This window comes from Anarhichas minor, unplaced genomic scaffold (assembly GCF_050575085.1).
Source record: "Anarhichas minor isolate MPS153535 unplaced genomic scaffold, ASM5057508v1 ptg000136l, whole genome shotgun sequence".
In the NCBI taxonomy this organism is placed as follows: domain Eukaryota; kingdom Metazoa; phylum Chordata; class Actinopteri; order Perciformes; family Anarhichadidae; genus Anarhichas; species Anarhichas minor.
In genome coordinates, this window is record NW_027466582.1 from 4,108,466 (window position 1) to 4,123,515 (window position 15,050).

The 15,050-nt window shown below is 44.8% G+C and overlaps 3 protein-coding genes across 5 annotated transcripts; 1 reads left to right on the top strand and 2 right to left on the bottom strand.

Annotated features, from left to right (window-relative positions):
• Positions 1 to 1,167: 1,167 nt before the first annotated feature.
• pigh (phosphatidylinositol glycan anchor biosynthesis, class H) lies at positions 1,168 to 3,023 on the bottom strand. The gene is made up of 4 exons (XM_076083572.1): positions 2,362 to 3,023; positions 2,030 to 2,239; positions 1,831 to 1,914; positions 1,168 to 1,680 (listed from the first exon to the last, which is right to left on the bottom strand). Exons 1-4 carry the CDS (start codon positions 2,536 to 2,538, stop codon positions 1,609 to 1,611), a joined length of 543 nt encoding a protein of 180 aa, XP_075939687.1. The 5' UTR covers positions 2,539 to 3,023; the 3' UTR covers positions 1,168 to 1,608.
• A 64-nt stretch (positions 3,024 to 3,087) lies between these two features.
• Positions 3,088 to 10,188, top strand: zfyve1 (zinc finger, FYVE domain containing 1). Of its 3 annotated transcripts, none has more exons than XM_076083564.1 (13): positions 3,088 to 3,292; positions 3,497 to 4,122; positions 4,222 to 4,465; positions 4,557 to 4,817; positions 4,942 to 5,156; positions 5,307 to 5,413; positions 6,360 to 6,468; positions 6,556 to 6,653; positions 7,293 to 7,410; positions 7,657 to 7,827; positions 8,088 to 8,268; positions 8,382 to 8,495; positions 8,589 to 10,188. In XM_076083564.1, exons 2-13 carry the CDS (start codon positions 3,634 to 3,636, stop codon positions 8,819 to 8,821), a joined length of 2,340 nt encoding a protein of 779 aa, XP_075939679.1. In that variant the 5' UTR covers positions 3,088 to 3,292; positions 3,497 to 3,633; the 3' UTR covers positions 8,822 to 10,188. The 3 variants fall into 3 exon arrangements, with proteins under 3 accessions (XP_075939679.1, XP_075939680.1, XP_075939681.1); XM_076083565.1 differs by having other exon boundaries at positions 3,540 to 4,122; XM_076083566.1 differs by having other exon boundaries at positions 3,599 to 4,122.
• A 37-nt stretch (positions 10,189 to 10,225) lies between these two features.
• On the bottom strand, positions 10,226 to 14,755 carry wdr21 (WD repeat domain 21). Its single transcript, XM_076083567.1, has 13 exons — positions 14,310 to 14,755; positions 14,071 to 14,192; positions 13,694 to 13,851; positions 13,499 to 13,581; positions 13,060 to 13,162; positions 12,808 to 12,951; positions 12,674 to 12,723; positions 12,469 to 12,548; positions 12,114 to 12,206; positions 11,732 to 11,829; positions 11,416 to 11,592; positions 11,147 to 11,261; positions 10,226 to 10,878 (listed from the first exon to the last, which is right to left on the bottom strand). The coding sequence occupies exons 1-13, from the start codon at positions 14,405 to 14,407 to the stop codon at positions 10,634 to 10,636; spliced, it is 1,566 nt and encodes a 521-aa protein (XP_075939682.1). The 5' UTR covers positions 14,408 to 14,755; the 3' UTR covers positions 10,226 to 10,633.
• Between the last annotated feature and the right edge of the window lie 295 nt (positions 14,756 to 15,050).

The window sequence follows — 15,050 nt, forward strand, 5'->3', positions numbered from 1 at the left end:
GAGGTGTCACTCCTGGTCACTCCCAGGTTTCTCCTCCGCCTGGTCCCTGGCTGTTTCGCACCTCCAGGAGGGACTATTATCCTGTCAGTGGGCCACTCTTCACAGCACTGTAACGCTTCGCCCCGTGAAAATCACACCCTTCTGCTTGTTTTGTTGGCCTGTGGAGCGCGGAGTTCACGCACGGCTCTGACCGGGAACTGCAGATGGTCATGGAGAATTAGAAGGGGAAAAAAACAAGGCCTGGAGGGGTAAACAGGCCGAGTGGTGGTGAAAACAAGGACTCTGAACTTTAAACTGTGGGCAATGGAGACCCATTAAACGTTCAAACATATTGTTATAGATTAGTTACAACCAGGAGGAAAACGTTTTACTCCAAGCAGTGATCACATCATATGCTTATACTGTCCTCGTGTATACATTCATATAGCAATTAATTCAATTAGTGTCACTTTACAGTAAGCACTGGACACAATGCTCCTTAATCAAAAGAAAGTGCTTCTTCGATTGGTTGTTATGCAAAATAGAAAATAAACTTCTTCACAGAGCACTGATCTGAGACAAGATGTGTTTTGTTGCATAATACTTCTTTAGGGTGACAATAATTGTTCCAATCACAATTTAACAAGGTTAAAATAGAAAAAGTAGTGTCAGGTCAGCACTTATAGTTTAAGGCCTTATCAAACCGTTAGAGTCATTCCCCTGTGTAAGTGTATGGTTACTCATTCTGAACTTGATCCTACCAACGTCATTATCGTTGTTTGTTCAGTGAGGTACCCTTGAGTAACATTTCTGGCAAAGTCTCAAGTAAGGTGACACCTGAGGTAAATGTGAGCAACTGCCTCTAAGAGCCGAAAGTGTGTGTAGTTATGAGGGAGCAAAAATATATTTGAGGAAGGTGTGGATGTTTATTTATAAAAATGTATTGTATATATATATATATATATAATCCATCTCGGACTACACATTTAATTAGTATTTTCTAAAGTTTTCTGTGTACATACAGGGGCAAAAAAACAGGTTTCTTCTGATTCATGAATCAAATTTCCAATATATGAGTAAGTGTGGTGCTGCCCCCTACTGGGGAAGGAAAATAAAGCTCCCCAAAAACATTAATCCAAAGCTTAAGGCATCTACCAGTGATAGCAAATAATTTAGGAACAATATTGATTGTTTTATGTTATAACAAATTTATTTTTATCAAAAATACAGTGTGGGAATGCTTGCACAATACAGACATTGGCATAAATAGTAAATTAAAATCTAAATGTATAAATAAGTCGATGCCAGAAGGTCTGGCTCTTTAGGTTTAAGTAGTCTAACACCAGTGCTATTCAAGTAACTACACAACAAAGTACAACATAAAGTTATTATTAAATTAATATTGGTGTTTAAAACATGGCTAAACTTGATCTTGTATTCAACAGATTACATTCACATTGATACAGGCTAGAAAAGGAGGAAAATCGTGAAAATTTCACTGTATATCAAATCAAGAAAAACTACCAGCTTTCTGCTTCTATCTACTAAAATTAAATTAATTGAACAAAGAAATATTAAAACCATACTGCATGGCCAGAAAAACATTGCGTATGTATGAGTTGTGTGTCATCAGCACTTTGAAAGAATCTCCTGACAGCTTTTGTAAACTTTCACCAAGCAGTTCAGCCTTGGCTTTGAACTCTGAAAAATGAGAAAAAAAGAGGTTAATTAGAAACAGGTTACTGCAAATGACACCGTGTGTATTAAAAGCCTTCATACAGGAGGTAAACAAGAAACACCAAAAGCAAGTTGCATTATGGGATACGCATACACCTTGCAGTCAAACCTCACCTGAAACAAAGGCACAACACTCGACACTGCATCAGGTTCTGATGGGTCCTTCAACAGCACACAAAGGTAGTAGATGATTTGATGCTGAAATAAAAGCATTACACATCAACGCACTCTTCTTACAAAAGCATAAGCTGACACAACTTTAGTATATAATATAAAATAATGACGTGACAGAGGCACAAGTGTCCTTATTCACCATATAAATAGCTTCATTGATGACGATATCCTTGATCTTGCTCATCTCGATGAACGAGGTGGTCTCACGGCCTGAGGCGAAGCTGGAGGACAGCTGTATGCCCAAGGAGTGGATGACAATCAGGGACTCGTGGTCTACCTTCACAAAGTGGATGTAAAGCATCATGCCAACCAGGGTGACGAATATGGCACTGGACAGAACAGCTGTGTTCTGCAAGAGAGACAGAGAAAGAAGGCATTCAACATGTAGATATTGTTCAGTGTAACAAGTTTATATACTCAAAAACAAAGAAAATTAGCTAGTACGTTAACATAACGACTCATGTGTCTTACCTCTGTGAAGAAGAACACGGCGTATGCCAAAAGCCAAACAGAGCAGGTGAACACCAACACCTTACCGATGGACACTTTGGGGACGCTGACAGTGAACTCCCTGCACAGGCTGGAGTGACTCTGACAGTCCAGAGAAATGGCTTTGCCATTGATGTCAGTGAAGGTTTCGTCCTCCATCGTGAGAGCAACAAAAACGGTGGAGAGCAGAGGAAAAAGTAAAGCTCTCGAACACAGTTAGCTTAGCCAGCTAACACTCAGAACAAGGTTACCATTGGGCTAGCTTTTGGCTATCTGCGAACAGGCAAGGTCAGTCGCATATGAAGAGATAAAGTGGGAAATAATGCATGCACATACGATGCTAACTAAACCTCTCCAGTTACATATAAGACAAGAATAAAACGTGACGGCAAAATACTGAATATTCCCAGGACAAGTAGCTAGGTTAGCTGCACTCGCTATTTACAACGGTTTGTTCGGATGGGATGTTGCAAAGCATTATGGGTAAGGTTAGCATTTTGTCAATATATCCACTTTATTTGTTTAATTAGCCGGGTAGCTAACGCCAAACTATATTTAGAAACCGTTTCAGGAGTATAAATTAGTATATATATCAGATGTATACACAATAGTTTATAAAATCCCTCGTCTTTCTTTGGAAAACTCCAAATCCTTTATTTCCCAGAATGCATTATGTTTTTAAAACAATGACCTGTGAACTCTGGATAAAAACAAGCCGGTCAGCTGGTGCAAAAGCAACAACATCGTCAGGGTGTCCGACCGACACAGAATAGCTCAGCAAGCTAACTTCTCAACAACGTTAGCTATATGTGGCAGTCGGCGGTGTTTGACAGTATACGTGTCCGCTTTTAGACTGTGTTGAGGCAGCGTTTTAGGCAGTCGACGTCCGTCGGACTCTTCCCACAACTGCTAGGTCAGTCGATTGAAACGAATGTTTTTTTTGTTATTTCTTAAAAAAGTGTCAAGTGTGTCTTTTTGTGTGGCTTGAGGGATAAGATAAAACTATTTATTGCGTTTCAGAACGTATTTTTGTTGTTGTTGTTGTATTGGGCTACTTTTAAATAGCAACTTTGCTTTCTGACAGTATTGCATGAATTTTGCTTTTTTTTTCGTGGAGAATTTGAACAACAAGGTTAACGTTACATCACATCTGGTCGTAGAGATTTGCTTGACCGCACCATAACTTCGTCTTCTGCCGCAATTGCTGTTACAATCTAAGTCGTCCTGACCTGACCTGACCTGACCTGACCTGAGATGAGTGGTCAAGGTTCGGCTGCAGATAAAGGGATGAACGCGGTCCTGGGCTGTCAGGAGAACTACGCCTGTGGGGGTTCAGATGAGGCTGCGTTTGAATGCGATGAATGCGGCAGCTTGCAGTGCGCCCGCTGCGAACTGGAGCTCCATCGCCAGGAGCGGATGAGGAATCACGACCGGGTTCGGATTGCACCGGGCCACGTTCCTTTCTGCGACTCGTGCAAAGGTGACAGCAGCTGCTCCGTCAACGGCGGGCGGCTCAGAGCAGTGGTGCGCTGCCAGGGCTGTAAGAGCAACCTGTGTTTGGACTGCCAGAAACGCACCCACAGTGGAGTCAACAAGAGGAAGCACCCTCTGACACCGTACCCCCCTGCCAAAGCGCCCCAGGACAACAGCGAGACTGCTGGGGAGTCACAGATGGAGATCCTGAAAGCCGAGCTGGAGAAGGTGTGCAGCTTCCTTCTGGTGGACGAGAGGGAGGAGATGCAGGTAAATGCATGTCGCATGTTGCAATACATTTGATATAATAGCAGCTTGTTATTGAGATGTGGTGACTGACGATGGGGCTGATCTCGTGTGGATTCTCAGGTGAAGGATGAGGAGGACTTTGTGAGCAGACTGGGCTGCAGATCAGATGAGCTCCTCAAAGTGGTCTCCATCTTTGGAAACACCGGGGAGGGCAAGTCCCACACCCTGAACCATACTTTTTTCCTTGGACGAGAAGTGTTCAAGACCTCCCCCACCCAAGAGTCCTGCACCGTGGGTGTGTGGGCAGCTATGGACCCTATGCACCGCGTGGTAGTCATCGACACAGAAGGACTGCTTGGGGCTGGTATGGGGCAAACAATGGAATAGCTTAATATCATGAAATAAACAGAGGTAGGGGGACACACCTTTTACCCTACTGTGGTTTCATTCACCAGGAGCAAATCAAGGTCAGCGAACACGCCTGCTCCTCAAAGTCCTGGCTATCTGTGATGTGGTCATCTACCGAACCCATGCCGACCGCCTCCACGATGACCTCTTCAAGTTCCTCGGTGATGCATCAGACGCCTACTTGAAACATTTCACCAGGGAGCTGAAAGCGACTACCACCCGCTGTGGTCTGGACGTCCCGTTGTCCACTCTGGGCCCTGCTGTGATCATCTTCCATGAGACGGTGCACACCAAGCTTCTAGGATCAGGTACGTCAGTCACTCCCTTTTTATTTTTTGGACTGCAAAAATGAACAAGACTGACATAAGAATCCCATGTTCTCTCTCCTCCACTCTCTGTCCGTCTCTGCCTCTGTTTGTTCTCCATCTCCAGACAAACCATCCGAATCGGCAGAGCGTCTTCTCCAGGAGCGCTTCAGGAAGCTGGGTCTGTTTCCAGAAGCATTCAGCTCCATCCAGTACCGTGGAACCCGGACCTACAACCCCCCCACAGACTTCAGCGGTCTGCTGCGCAGTCTGGAGCAACAGCTGGACAACAACACCACCCGCTCGCCACGCTCTGCAAGCGTCATCTGCAAGGCTCTGCAGGTATTATTCTCACGCCTATGGACATTTTGTAATGTGGCACAGAAAGAACGCGTTTGCGTTTATACACTACGAATGTGTTAATGTCAATATTGACAGTGAACGTTATTGACGCTTCCTGTCCCTTCATCTCCCCCCGGCTCCTTCCTTCAGGCCCTGAGCGAGCGCTTCAGCGGGGAGATTTCAGATGAGCACATGGCCAGTAACTCGTTCTTTCCCGATGAGTACTTTACCTGCTCCAGCCTCTGCCTCAGCTGTGGGTACGTGTCCCTCTGCACGCTGCGACCTTTGCCGTTCATTAACAGCAATGTAGAAATTAGAATTTAGTGATACTACAAAGAAGATATGACAGAAAAGGTGTCGCATAACTAAACATTCTCAGATGTCACAGCTATCTTCTGCAGGGTAATGTAGGAGCTTCTCACAGTGCTCTACTGGGCAGTGCCCTTTTATTTCTCCATGGGTCACACACAGGCCGGCTTAGTTTCACCCAATTATTTTTAATGAAATTAAGCTTTTGATAGAAGGACAAAAAGTGAATGTCAGCCAAGTCAATTAATGACAATATTCTAACTCGAAAAGTGCACTCAGTAGCCCGGTGTCTCTGCAACGACCACCGCTCTATCGTGGGACTGAATGAACACAACCCACTATTGTCTAATTCCCCTTCTAGACACCAATGGCATCGTAAAACACGCAGCGATGTATGCAGGCAAGCTGCTCGAGATTAAACTCACCAAGCTGTGTGCCCGCTTAGCAGTGGCTGAGTTGCGCCGAGAGACAGCAGTGTGTGTGTGTGTGTACTGGTAGTTCCGTTAGCTGTTAGCAGTTAGCCAAACGCTGTAAGAGTGAGGAGTCAGCAGGCAGTCCATGGCAGTATAAAATAGGCAAAAAAAAAAAAGGTGTTTTGAGAAAGTCTGAGTCACCGCAACCATGAGAGGTTCTTGAGCATGCAGCCATAACTGCTCAGATACAATTTAAGGCAGTTTGCTGCAGCAGAATGCAAGATTAGCCGTGGACAGACACAGGGGTACTCACTCACTCACTCACGGACACACGACCGATCGCATGATCCTCCTGATGGAGATAATAGTAAGATAACTATTAAATGAATAAGTAATGGAGGAGTATTTTTGGAATTATGATTAAAAATAAAAAAATCAACTTTATCCATTAAAAATTCTGGCCTTTGTCTCTGACTTTCAGTTCAGGCTGTAAGAGGAGCATGAATCACCTAAAAGAAGGACTCGACCACGAAGCCAAACATCGCTGCCGCTACTCTGCACAGTATGACAACCGCATCTACACTTGCAAGGCAAGTACAAGCCCAGAATGCCACACGTGTATGTGTTGAAGTGTACCTGCTTCAGGAGGTTCTGAGTGTCTGTGCTGAACTTCTCAGGCCTGCTATGAGGGAGGGAAGGAGGTAATAGTGGTTCCCAAAACGACAGCCTCGTCTGACTCACCGTGGTTTGGCTTGGCCATCTACGCCTGGTCCGGGTGAGTCCAGCTACCACAGAGCCGTTTGGAAGATGATTGGAAATGGTTCTCTTGCAAGCACAGTGTGATGAACCCTTTAATTAACCTGGAACTATTATGGAACACACGTTTACACTTATAACAACAGAAAGTGCAGAGACAAAATGTATTGCAGCTCTGCTATACACACCAAGAGGCATTATAATCTCTCCCCTTGGTACTGTTTCTGACCTACCGTATTTTCCGCACTATAAAGCGCACCGGATTATAAGGCGCACCTTCAATGAATGGCCTATTTTAGAACTGTTTTTATATATAGGGCGCACCGGATTATAAGGCGCATAGAATAGAATAGCGTCGTAAGCGTGTCTCTTGAAAGGTGCCATTTTGGGGTCTTTATACACACAAGTGGTGTTGGACTAGGAGTAAGCACAGTACCGGTGTTTACCGCGGTGCGGCTTTGTAGTTTACCAGTCGTACTGAAACATTTTGACAGAGCGCCGTGTACAACCAGTATGGATCAACCAATTAACCAATTGATCCATATATAAGGCGCTCCGGATTACAAGGCGCACTGTCGTTTTTTGAGAAAATTAAAGGCTTTTAAGTGCGCCTTATAGTGCGGAAAATACGGTATTTATTTTTTTTGTCTTTGTTCAGGTATGTAATCGAGTGCCCCAACTGTGCAGTGATCTACAGAAGCAGGCAGTACTGGTATGGAAACCAGGACCCAGTGGAAACAGTGGTCAGAACAGAGATCCAGCACATCTGGCCTGGGGTAAGTCCACAGTGGAACAGCCTCAATGAGATTCTGCCTAACCTAATCAAACAAAACGTTCAGGCCAAGTTTTTAAAGGTTTTAACTCCAATGAATGTTGTCATTATTCTTGCCCGTTGGTTGAATGTGGATGCCCAGGAAACTAATGCAAAATGTGGTTTTGGATAGCACAACAGAAAGTCTGTCCACTACAGTTTTCATTTGTATCTTTACTTTGTTCTTCTCCTCTCGTCTTCTTCTTTTCAGTCTGACGGTTTTTTGAAAGACAACAACAACGCCGCCCAGAGGTTGCTGGATGGAGTCAAATACATTTCTCAGTCAGTGTCTGAACTCAGCGTCAAGCCTGCCAAAGCAGTCACCTCGTGGCTTACCGACCAGATCGCTCCGACCTACTGGAAGCCCAACTCTCTCATCCTGGTGCGTAACTAAAGCTGCACTTCAGCTAGAGGACAATACAAACACTGTGAGGGAAATGACCAATTTACAAAAAAAGAGTCCACGCTGTCCACAGCTCAGTCTTTTTCACCGAGGTTTAGCCTTTTTCCTACACGTATTTGGCATTTGTAACAGTTAAATGGTAGATTGTGTAGAATCAGCTGGCTTAGACTATATGGAATTACATCTGCAGTGTGACAACTGGTAGTAAACTCGCACGTCATCCTGTGTGTGTGTTGCAGAAATGCCATAAATGTGGGGAAGAGTTCCAGCCCAATGACACCAAGCACCACTGTCGTGCCTGTGGAGAGGGCTTCTGTGAGTCCTGCTCCTCAAAAACCCGGCCGGTCCCAGAGAGGGGCTGGGGGCTCGCACCTGTCCGAGTCTGCGAGACGTGTTTCCACAACAGGGGAATCCCAACAGGTAAATCCCTCTTTAATGTCCGATGTGATGTCAGTTTTAATGGTTTTACTGAATGTGATTCTTATCAGCGCGTGAGTTCCTGGTTTTGATGTGTGCATGCTTCCCTGTTGCAGAGTTGCTGGACGCTGCCTTGGAGGAGGAGGGAGGCACCCTGATAGCCAGGAAGGTTGGGGAGGTGGTTCAGAACACTTTAGGGGCTGTAGTCGGTGCCATCGACATACCTCTCGGTGAGCATGACATCCGTCCACATTATAAAGACAAAGATCCTTTTGTAACTGAAACCATCGCTCTAACTACTGCTTCCTCTCCTCTGCGTCCAGGCCTGGTGAAGGACGCCGCTCGTCCGGCCTACTGGGTCCCAGATCAGGACATCCACGCCTGCAGCGAGTGCCAGAGGGAGTTCTCCCCGCGGCTCTCCATCCACCACTGCCGCGCCTGTGGCCAGGGAGTGTGCGACGACTGCTCCCAGGAGCGGCGCGCCGTGCCCTCCCGCGGATGGGACCACCCGGTGAGGGTCTGCAACGGCTGCAACCAGAAACCCGGGGAGCTTTAGCAGGACGAGGGCGCCGGCCTCTGTGAAAACTGGAATTGTCAACATTTCTGACATGTGGCGGAAAAAATGCTTCCGTTGCCCTTTGGTCTCTTTAGTGGCATTCTTTGGCTGCCACTAGACTGTCCGTGGCAGGTTGGACTCTTGTTTGTTGTTTTTCCGACGCTATTTCACTTTAATATGCCTATATTTTACACTGTGAAGAATATCAGTCAGAGTGAGACTTGAATATCAAGAAGGGAGGTGAGATAAAGGAACTTGCATCTTATGAAAGGGAGTACTGTACCCGCTTGCTTACAATTTGAGTTCAGGTAAATTTCCATTTGACCTCTTTTTGATCCTTTTTAAAATGTGTATTGATGCACATGAACCCCTTTGACAATCCCTCCCCAGTGACACACTAGTACTGTTAGAACCTTTTCTAGTCTGGGGCTACATGTGTGAACCGTTTAATAATAGGACTGATTCCAGGTAAGCATTTTATTCTAAGAATGTTTCTGCAGGAGCCCTGGGTGTAGCATTCATCGATGGAAAACCTGCAACATGATCTATCACGATTGTTTCTGATCCTTGTTTGAATGGATCCACAGTAGTTTTCCTTCCTTCAGCCCTGGAAGCTTTAACTTTTCTGCCGCCCTTTTGGCTTCAGGAGGATTTAGAACAATCGGAAGCCTTTGATGTACTGTAGCACCGAGAGACATTCCAATTTATATCATTATAGTATTAACTTCTTACATAATCCCTCAATACTTTGTGGTTGTTTGTGCATTTGAATGGGCAGATAATAGAGCAGCCTTAGTAAGGCTGTCTACATTGTTTAGATTTTACGTACACACAAGTTTATAGGGAATTTTTTAAATGGCCTCAATTTGTTTTTTAAATTGTTAAAACTACTAAAAAAACTGACTGCATTGGGATGAAATGCAACAGGAACGGCTTTTAAGGAGTGGCTGGCTCACAGTAGCATCATGGCACAGAAAAGACTTGAAGCCATCTTTGAGGCTGGCCCCTCAAACCGGGAAACAAAAACTAGGAGTAATCTGTTACTCTTCCAACTCAGGCTGAGTAGCTAGTTAGATCGTAGCACCACGTGAGCCACGTTTGAGACTGTACTGCACATTTATCTGACAAACGCACACGATGACGCAGTGACGCTTTTGACTGAACACCTGGGCATTGTGAGCGCTGACTGTCGGGATGGGTAACCTGGGTTGTTTTTTCTGGCAACAAATAAGCTGAAACACTTTAACCTGAATCAGTGAACTGTCATTGTTCCTATTTCAAGAGATGTAACAAATGTCACAAGGAACAAATCAATACCTTTCTGATCATGTATGCTCATACAGTATGTATTAAACTGCAGAAACTCAGCCTGTGTGTGTGTGTCATTTAGGAGCAAATACAATGCAATAGACCAGTGTTTACTGTTTTTTTTTAAATAGAATTGTCATTGAACAGCAATTAGAAAATGTGTTGATTTACAGTGTTATCACTCGGATCAGAAACATCCTAAATCACTTTAAAAATCAAAGTCAATCATGTCATAAGTAAGAGCACTTTTTTTGTAAAGATTACAGAGATCTTAACAAGTCATTGTGTGCACTTGTGTATGTGGCACTTCTATTTCCTTTTGGCACAAACAAGTGGGTCAAACAACATTCCCCTGAGACTTCAACGTTACTCTTCTGAGGTCATACTGGCCAAACCCTTTCACTTATAAAATCCCTCTATGAAATATAACTCCATCCATAAATTTGGCAACAAAAACAACCCCCCATGGAGTTTTAAGAAAATGATAAGCGAGATGAAGAATTCTCAGTCCTTTCCTAAAAGCCGGCCCGGCTGCTCTCCTCCTTCCTGGTAGTCGGTGTTGTATGGGAAGTAATAAAGGTCGTGTTTGACGGCCATGAGGAGGCCAGGGAGCCCCCTGCAGCCGCCCAACTTGGAGGAGAAGACCACGCTGGGGATCAGGTCGTTTGCGGCTGGGTGGGGGGATGGGATAGTCCTCAGTAGTTGGCCATCTTGTAGACTCCATAGCCTTGTGTAGCAATCCTGACCGACTGGGGAAAGCACAGAGAAAGGAGGAAATGCAAAATGAGTTGGAGAGACACTAGACATCTTTCGCAAGCTTCGGTTCTCTGAAACACCTCCTCTGGCCGTAGTGAATCTTTATATGCGACTGGCTCAATCTTGAAGCTTGTGTCGACTTACGTCACAAGCAGAGTAGCTCTGAACCTGGTATCCCTTTGATTAAGTCAGTTAAACCGTGAACGTTGTGAAAGCTCAATTGTTTTACAGTATGTTGATGAAGCACGATGTGTCTCCTACCTGCCAACAAAAGCCCCTCAGGCTCATTGACTTGGATGGGAAGGTAGGCGTGCTCATTGTGGTGCCCTTTGTACTCCTGTACTGGCTTTGTCACTCGCACATCCCACAGCTTAATCTGCACATGAATGAAGAAGACAGACAAAGTTATGGCAATAATAAAATCCCTGTGGCTTAATATATTTCTTAATTATCTTCTTTTTCCACTTGGGTCATTAGCCCCATCTCTGGCGTATGACCCACTCTTTAAAAAAAATGTAAATAAAGCTGACCTGGCCCAGCATGTCAGCAGCTAGCAGGTAGTTCTCATCCTGGAGGACACGTACGGAGGTGATGGCCGACTCTTGATGGAAGCGACTTGCCTTCCAGCTTTGATCCCTGCGGCCGCGCTGACGCAGGTCGAGGCTGAAGATCTCTCCTGATCGGCAACCATTAAACAGCACAGGGACCTGGGGGGAAACGAGCAGGCATTTGACTTTCCTGGCCTTTCTTCTCTTTCTTACATTGTGCTCCGTCACACTTGAAGAGAAATCCATACTACATGCTAACAGTGAACTCAATCACTGTGTAATGCAACAGATGACTCACCCGATGGGCAAACTGCTGAGCCAAGACGTCGCTGCCGGTGCTGTACGTCTGCGTTCGGCCCGTCTCTGCATCTTTCACTATCACCCTACGAGACAGGCCTGCCAACACATGCGAAAACACATAATATCTTAGATGTAGAAATTTGTGAAGAGCAAATATATTACTTTAATTATCGTAACAAATAATCTACTGGGTTACTATGTATTCCAAAGCAAGCAAGCTGTAGCTTTTTTTCCTGCCCAAACAAATTGAGTATGATATAAGAGACTTCAGCCGCGCCAACAAACTCACGGCTCTACAGAAGCCAATTATTACGGTCATTTGATTATGAATATCGTATTTGATCATGCGTTGCGAGACAAATGATGATGGATGCACGGACCGGTGCTGAAGGTCTTGTCAAACTGGGGGTTGAGGCACCAAGCACAAGACCAGGCTGAGGATATCTTAAAGCTACACAGCATCCCGGGCTGGTCTGAGGAGAGAGGAGAAATGTTATAATGGGGTCGTAAACAAACAATGCCAACATGAAGTATGTCTTCTTTTTCAGTCTGCTGGCATATGAGTACATTACAAATTCAGGTTCATTCAGAGTTAATGAACTAAAAAGGTTTGTAGTTAATTGTTATTTTAAATAAAAAGCCTTGTGTTAAAATCAGACAAAGTAATTAAATATAGTAGGCTCCTGTGAATGTCTTAAATAGTGTGAGAAACCTGAGAAGACTATTCAGTACAACCTGGGTTGGAGTTGCTGAAGAGGGAAGCAGGAAGTAAACTGACGCAGCCGGGGGTGTCTGCTGCTCCGACCAGACACAGCCTGACAGTCAGCTCCGTCAAGGGATATACAGGCAGCACTCGACTCTTACGCTTATACAGTCTGATATAGTTTGCTTTTAAAAGGCATGCATGCTGACTAAGCTCACTACTACAGCTGAAGGATACAGGACGTGGGAGTCTGGGTAGTTGACCGAGGCCCAGCAGATGGAATTCACCTGAAACACATTTAGCAGAAAACCTTTAGCTTATTCAAATATAATAAAAGAGTCACCGCTCCGGCTCCTGTGGAACATTCCCACCTTGCGGTTTGTGAAGTAGAGGTTGTCGCACATTTCCACAGACAAAGATCCCCGGCTGCTGCTGCTGAAGTTCATGATGCCGTACTTGCAGCCTCCGTGTGAGACGTCATTGACTGTGAACACTCGCTCACATGCAGAGTCCCCCTGAGAAAGATGAATTTGAATTAAGAAGACAATGTGTTTATATGGTGCCTCTACTACGACTGCAATATTGTATTAGCCCTCGCGTGTTTTGGGTGTCCATGTTCTCACCACTATGAGTCTGAAGTTGTCAGTGTTGGGGTTGCTGTTGTCCGTGCTCTGGATCTCCAGTTTGTGGCGTTTCATTCCACTGACCTTCACCTCATGGACCAGCCTGGAGACACAGTAACCACGTAAACACCAACTACAACCATCCGCAGACCACAATCATTAACACGCCTCCTCTCCGGTCTCCGGGAATTATATCAACATAATTGAAAGTGTCAGACAACACAATATTTTGACTGCGACTATTTTCAAACTCACGTCAGAATTGATTTGCATTATAGATAGTGGCCCAGCAGTGCTCCAAAGAAAACTCTACACATGCAGAACTGATTATCATTAAAGTCACTGTTTTCCTGGGGTTGTTTTCTGGAATGTATTACAGCTGTGGGTATTCAGCTCTATGTCCATGAGTGCATGTGCACACAGCAGTGTGACACAGTACCTGCAATAGGAGTTCTCAGGTAACATGCCGAGGTGTCGTTTCTGCAGCAGCAGCAAAGTGTTCAGTCCTGTTCTTGGTGCTTTCTATGAAGAAGATCATACATGTCCCACCATTAAACTCAAGCATGTGGTGAGCAAAATGACCCCCCCCCCCCCCCCCCTCCCCTCCCCTCCCCTCCCCTCACAACAAACCCACTTTTCTGGGCTTTTCATCCTCTGCAAGCATCTTGTTTCTCTGTTTCTCTCTTTCCTTCTCCTGCAGCTGCTCTCTGGTCAGTGGGTTACAGTTGTTGTGTCCGGGCAGCAGGCGGAAGTAACGGTTTTTCTCTGGGTCAAAGTAGAAACCAGGCAGCTCTGGCAACAGAACGGGTGGTTGAATTAAGCATGAACAAAAAGTTATTATCTTGTTTACAGATGGCATAACAATATACTGTAAAAGGATTTTGTGTTGCAGTTATGAAATAACTTACTGTCACTGACTAACAAGTGCACAGTGCTTGTTACGTGTAATGGCTGTTGACTCAGCACCAGAGAACTAATGCTTGTTTAGTTATGGAGAGGGTTGGTACTGACCTGGCGCAGCACTGCTGGTCTGAGAGGAGGAGGACGATGATGAGGAAGATGAGGAGGATGAGGACTGGTTTTCCAATCTCCTCTGAGGTGATCTTAATGGTGGCCGTGCATTATGTCCAGAGCTGTGAACAGAACACCACTCTTACTGACGTTGCAAACACTGCCTGTGCTGCCCAGTATTGACTAAAGAGGCTCACATCACATTATTGTTTTAAACTTCAATGTTTCCTTTAACGTACCACTGTTCGTCCTGTGTTGACCATTGTCGGTTGCCTCTGTACCATCCACCTCGTCGCCTGTGCGGTCGCTGCCCTTCTCGCCAGTTCCACTTCTTCATCCCTTTGTGCTTGAATCACCAAGTGAGGATCCTCACGCCACGTCTTTCGTGTTAACTTCTACTTGTAGTCGTGTGTAGCAGCATGTTTACTTGTTAGCCAAGTTAGCAAGTTGTAGTCATTAGCATTTTGTGAGCTAACGTTAACTACACATCTTCCTCGACACTTTTATAAGTAATGCTGGACATTAAACATGAGTAAACGTAAAGACGGTTTTAATATATTAATAAACACGCTTTCTGTTGAGTATAAACAAGCTTTATTGTCTTATTAAACTGATTTTACAGTTGGTTTTAGCACCTCTTGAGCTAGCTGCTGAGTTCCTGCCATGTTGTCCCGCCTTCAAATGTCAGTCATTGGCTGGTCGCTAACAATAGTGCCTGACGTGGCAGGCATTCATTGGTTGTTTTCTTTGTAAACGTTTCAGTCACACATAAGTATAATCATTTAGGGATTTGTTTTATTTTATATGATGATAAATACTCTAAAGTACTAACACAACACGTGTCCTCTACAAACTCTCCTTTTACTGACACCTAATTCTAATGAATCACAAAAATAAATACTTATTGTCCACACAGCCGTCAAAATGCCTAAATCAAACCAAAACTACATAGAGCATCATGACAGAGCTCATGGTTTATG

Bases quoted from the DNA above. Each gene is read 5' to 3' on its own strand.
- pigh (XM_076083572.1), bottom strand. From the start codon at position 2,538: ATGGAGGACGAAACCTTCACTGACATCAATGGCAAAGCCATTTCTCTG. The intron at 2,240-2,361 runs GTAAGACACATG...TCTCTCTTGCAG, and splicing joins CCGTGTTCTTCTTCACAGAG to AACACAGCTGTTCTGTCCAG. The intron at 1,681-1,830 runs GTGAGGTTTGAC...CTCATTTTTCAG, and splicing joins GTGTTGTGCCTTTGTTTCAG to AGTTCAAAGCCAAGGCTGAA.
- zfyve1 (XM_076083564.1), top strand. From the start codon at position 3,634: ATGAGTGGTCAAGGTTCGGCTGCAGATAAAGGGATGAACGCGGTCCTG. The intron at 5,157-5,306 runs GTATTATTCTCA...TCCTTCCTTCAG, and splicing joins TCATCTGCAAGGCTCTGCAG to GCCCTGAGCGAGCGCTTCAG. The intron at 7,828-8,087 runs GTGCGTAACTAA...TGTGTGTTGCAG, and splicing joins AGCCCAACTCTCTCATCCTG to AAATGCCATAAATGTGGGGA.
- wdr21 (XM_076083567.1), bottom strand. From the start codon at position 14,407: ATGAAGAAGTGGAACTGGCGAGAAGGGCAGCGACCGCACAGGCGACGA. The intron at 13,163-13,498 runs GTACTGTGTCAC...CTGTGTCTCCAG, and splicing joins CCTGAGAACTCCTATTGCAG to GCTGGTCCATGAGGTGAAGG. The intron at 11,262-11,415 runs GTCAGCTTTATT...ATTCATGTGCAG, and splicing joins CTGCTGACATGCTGGGCCAG to ATTAAGCTGTGGGATGTGCG.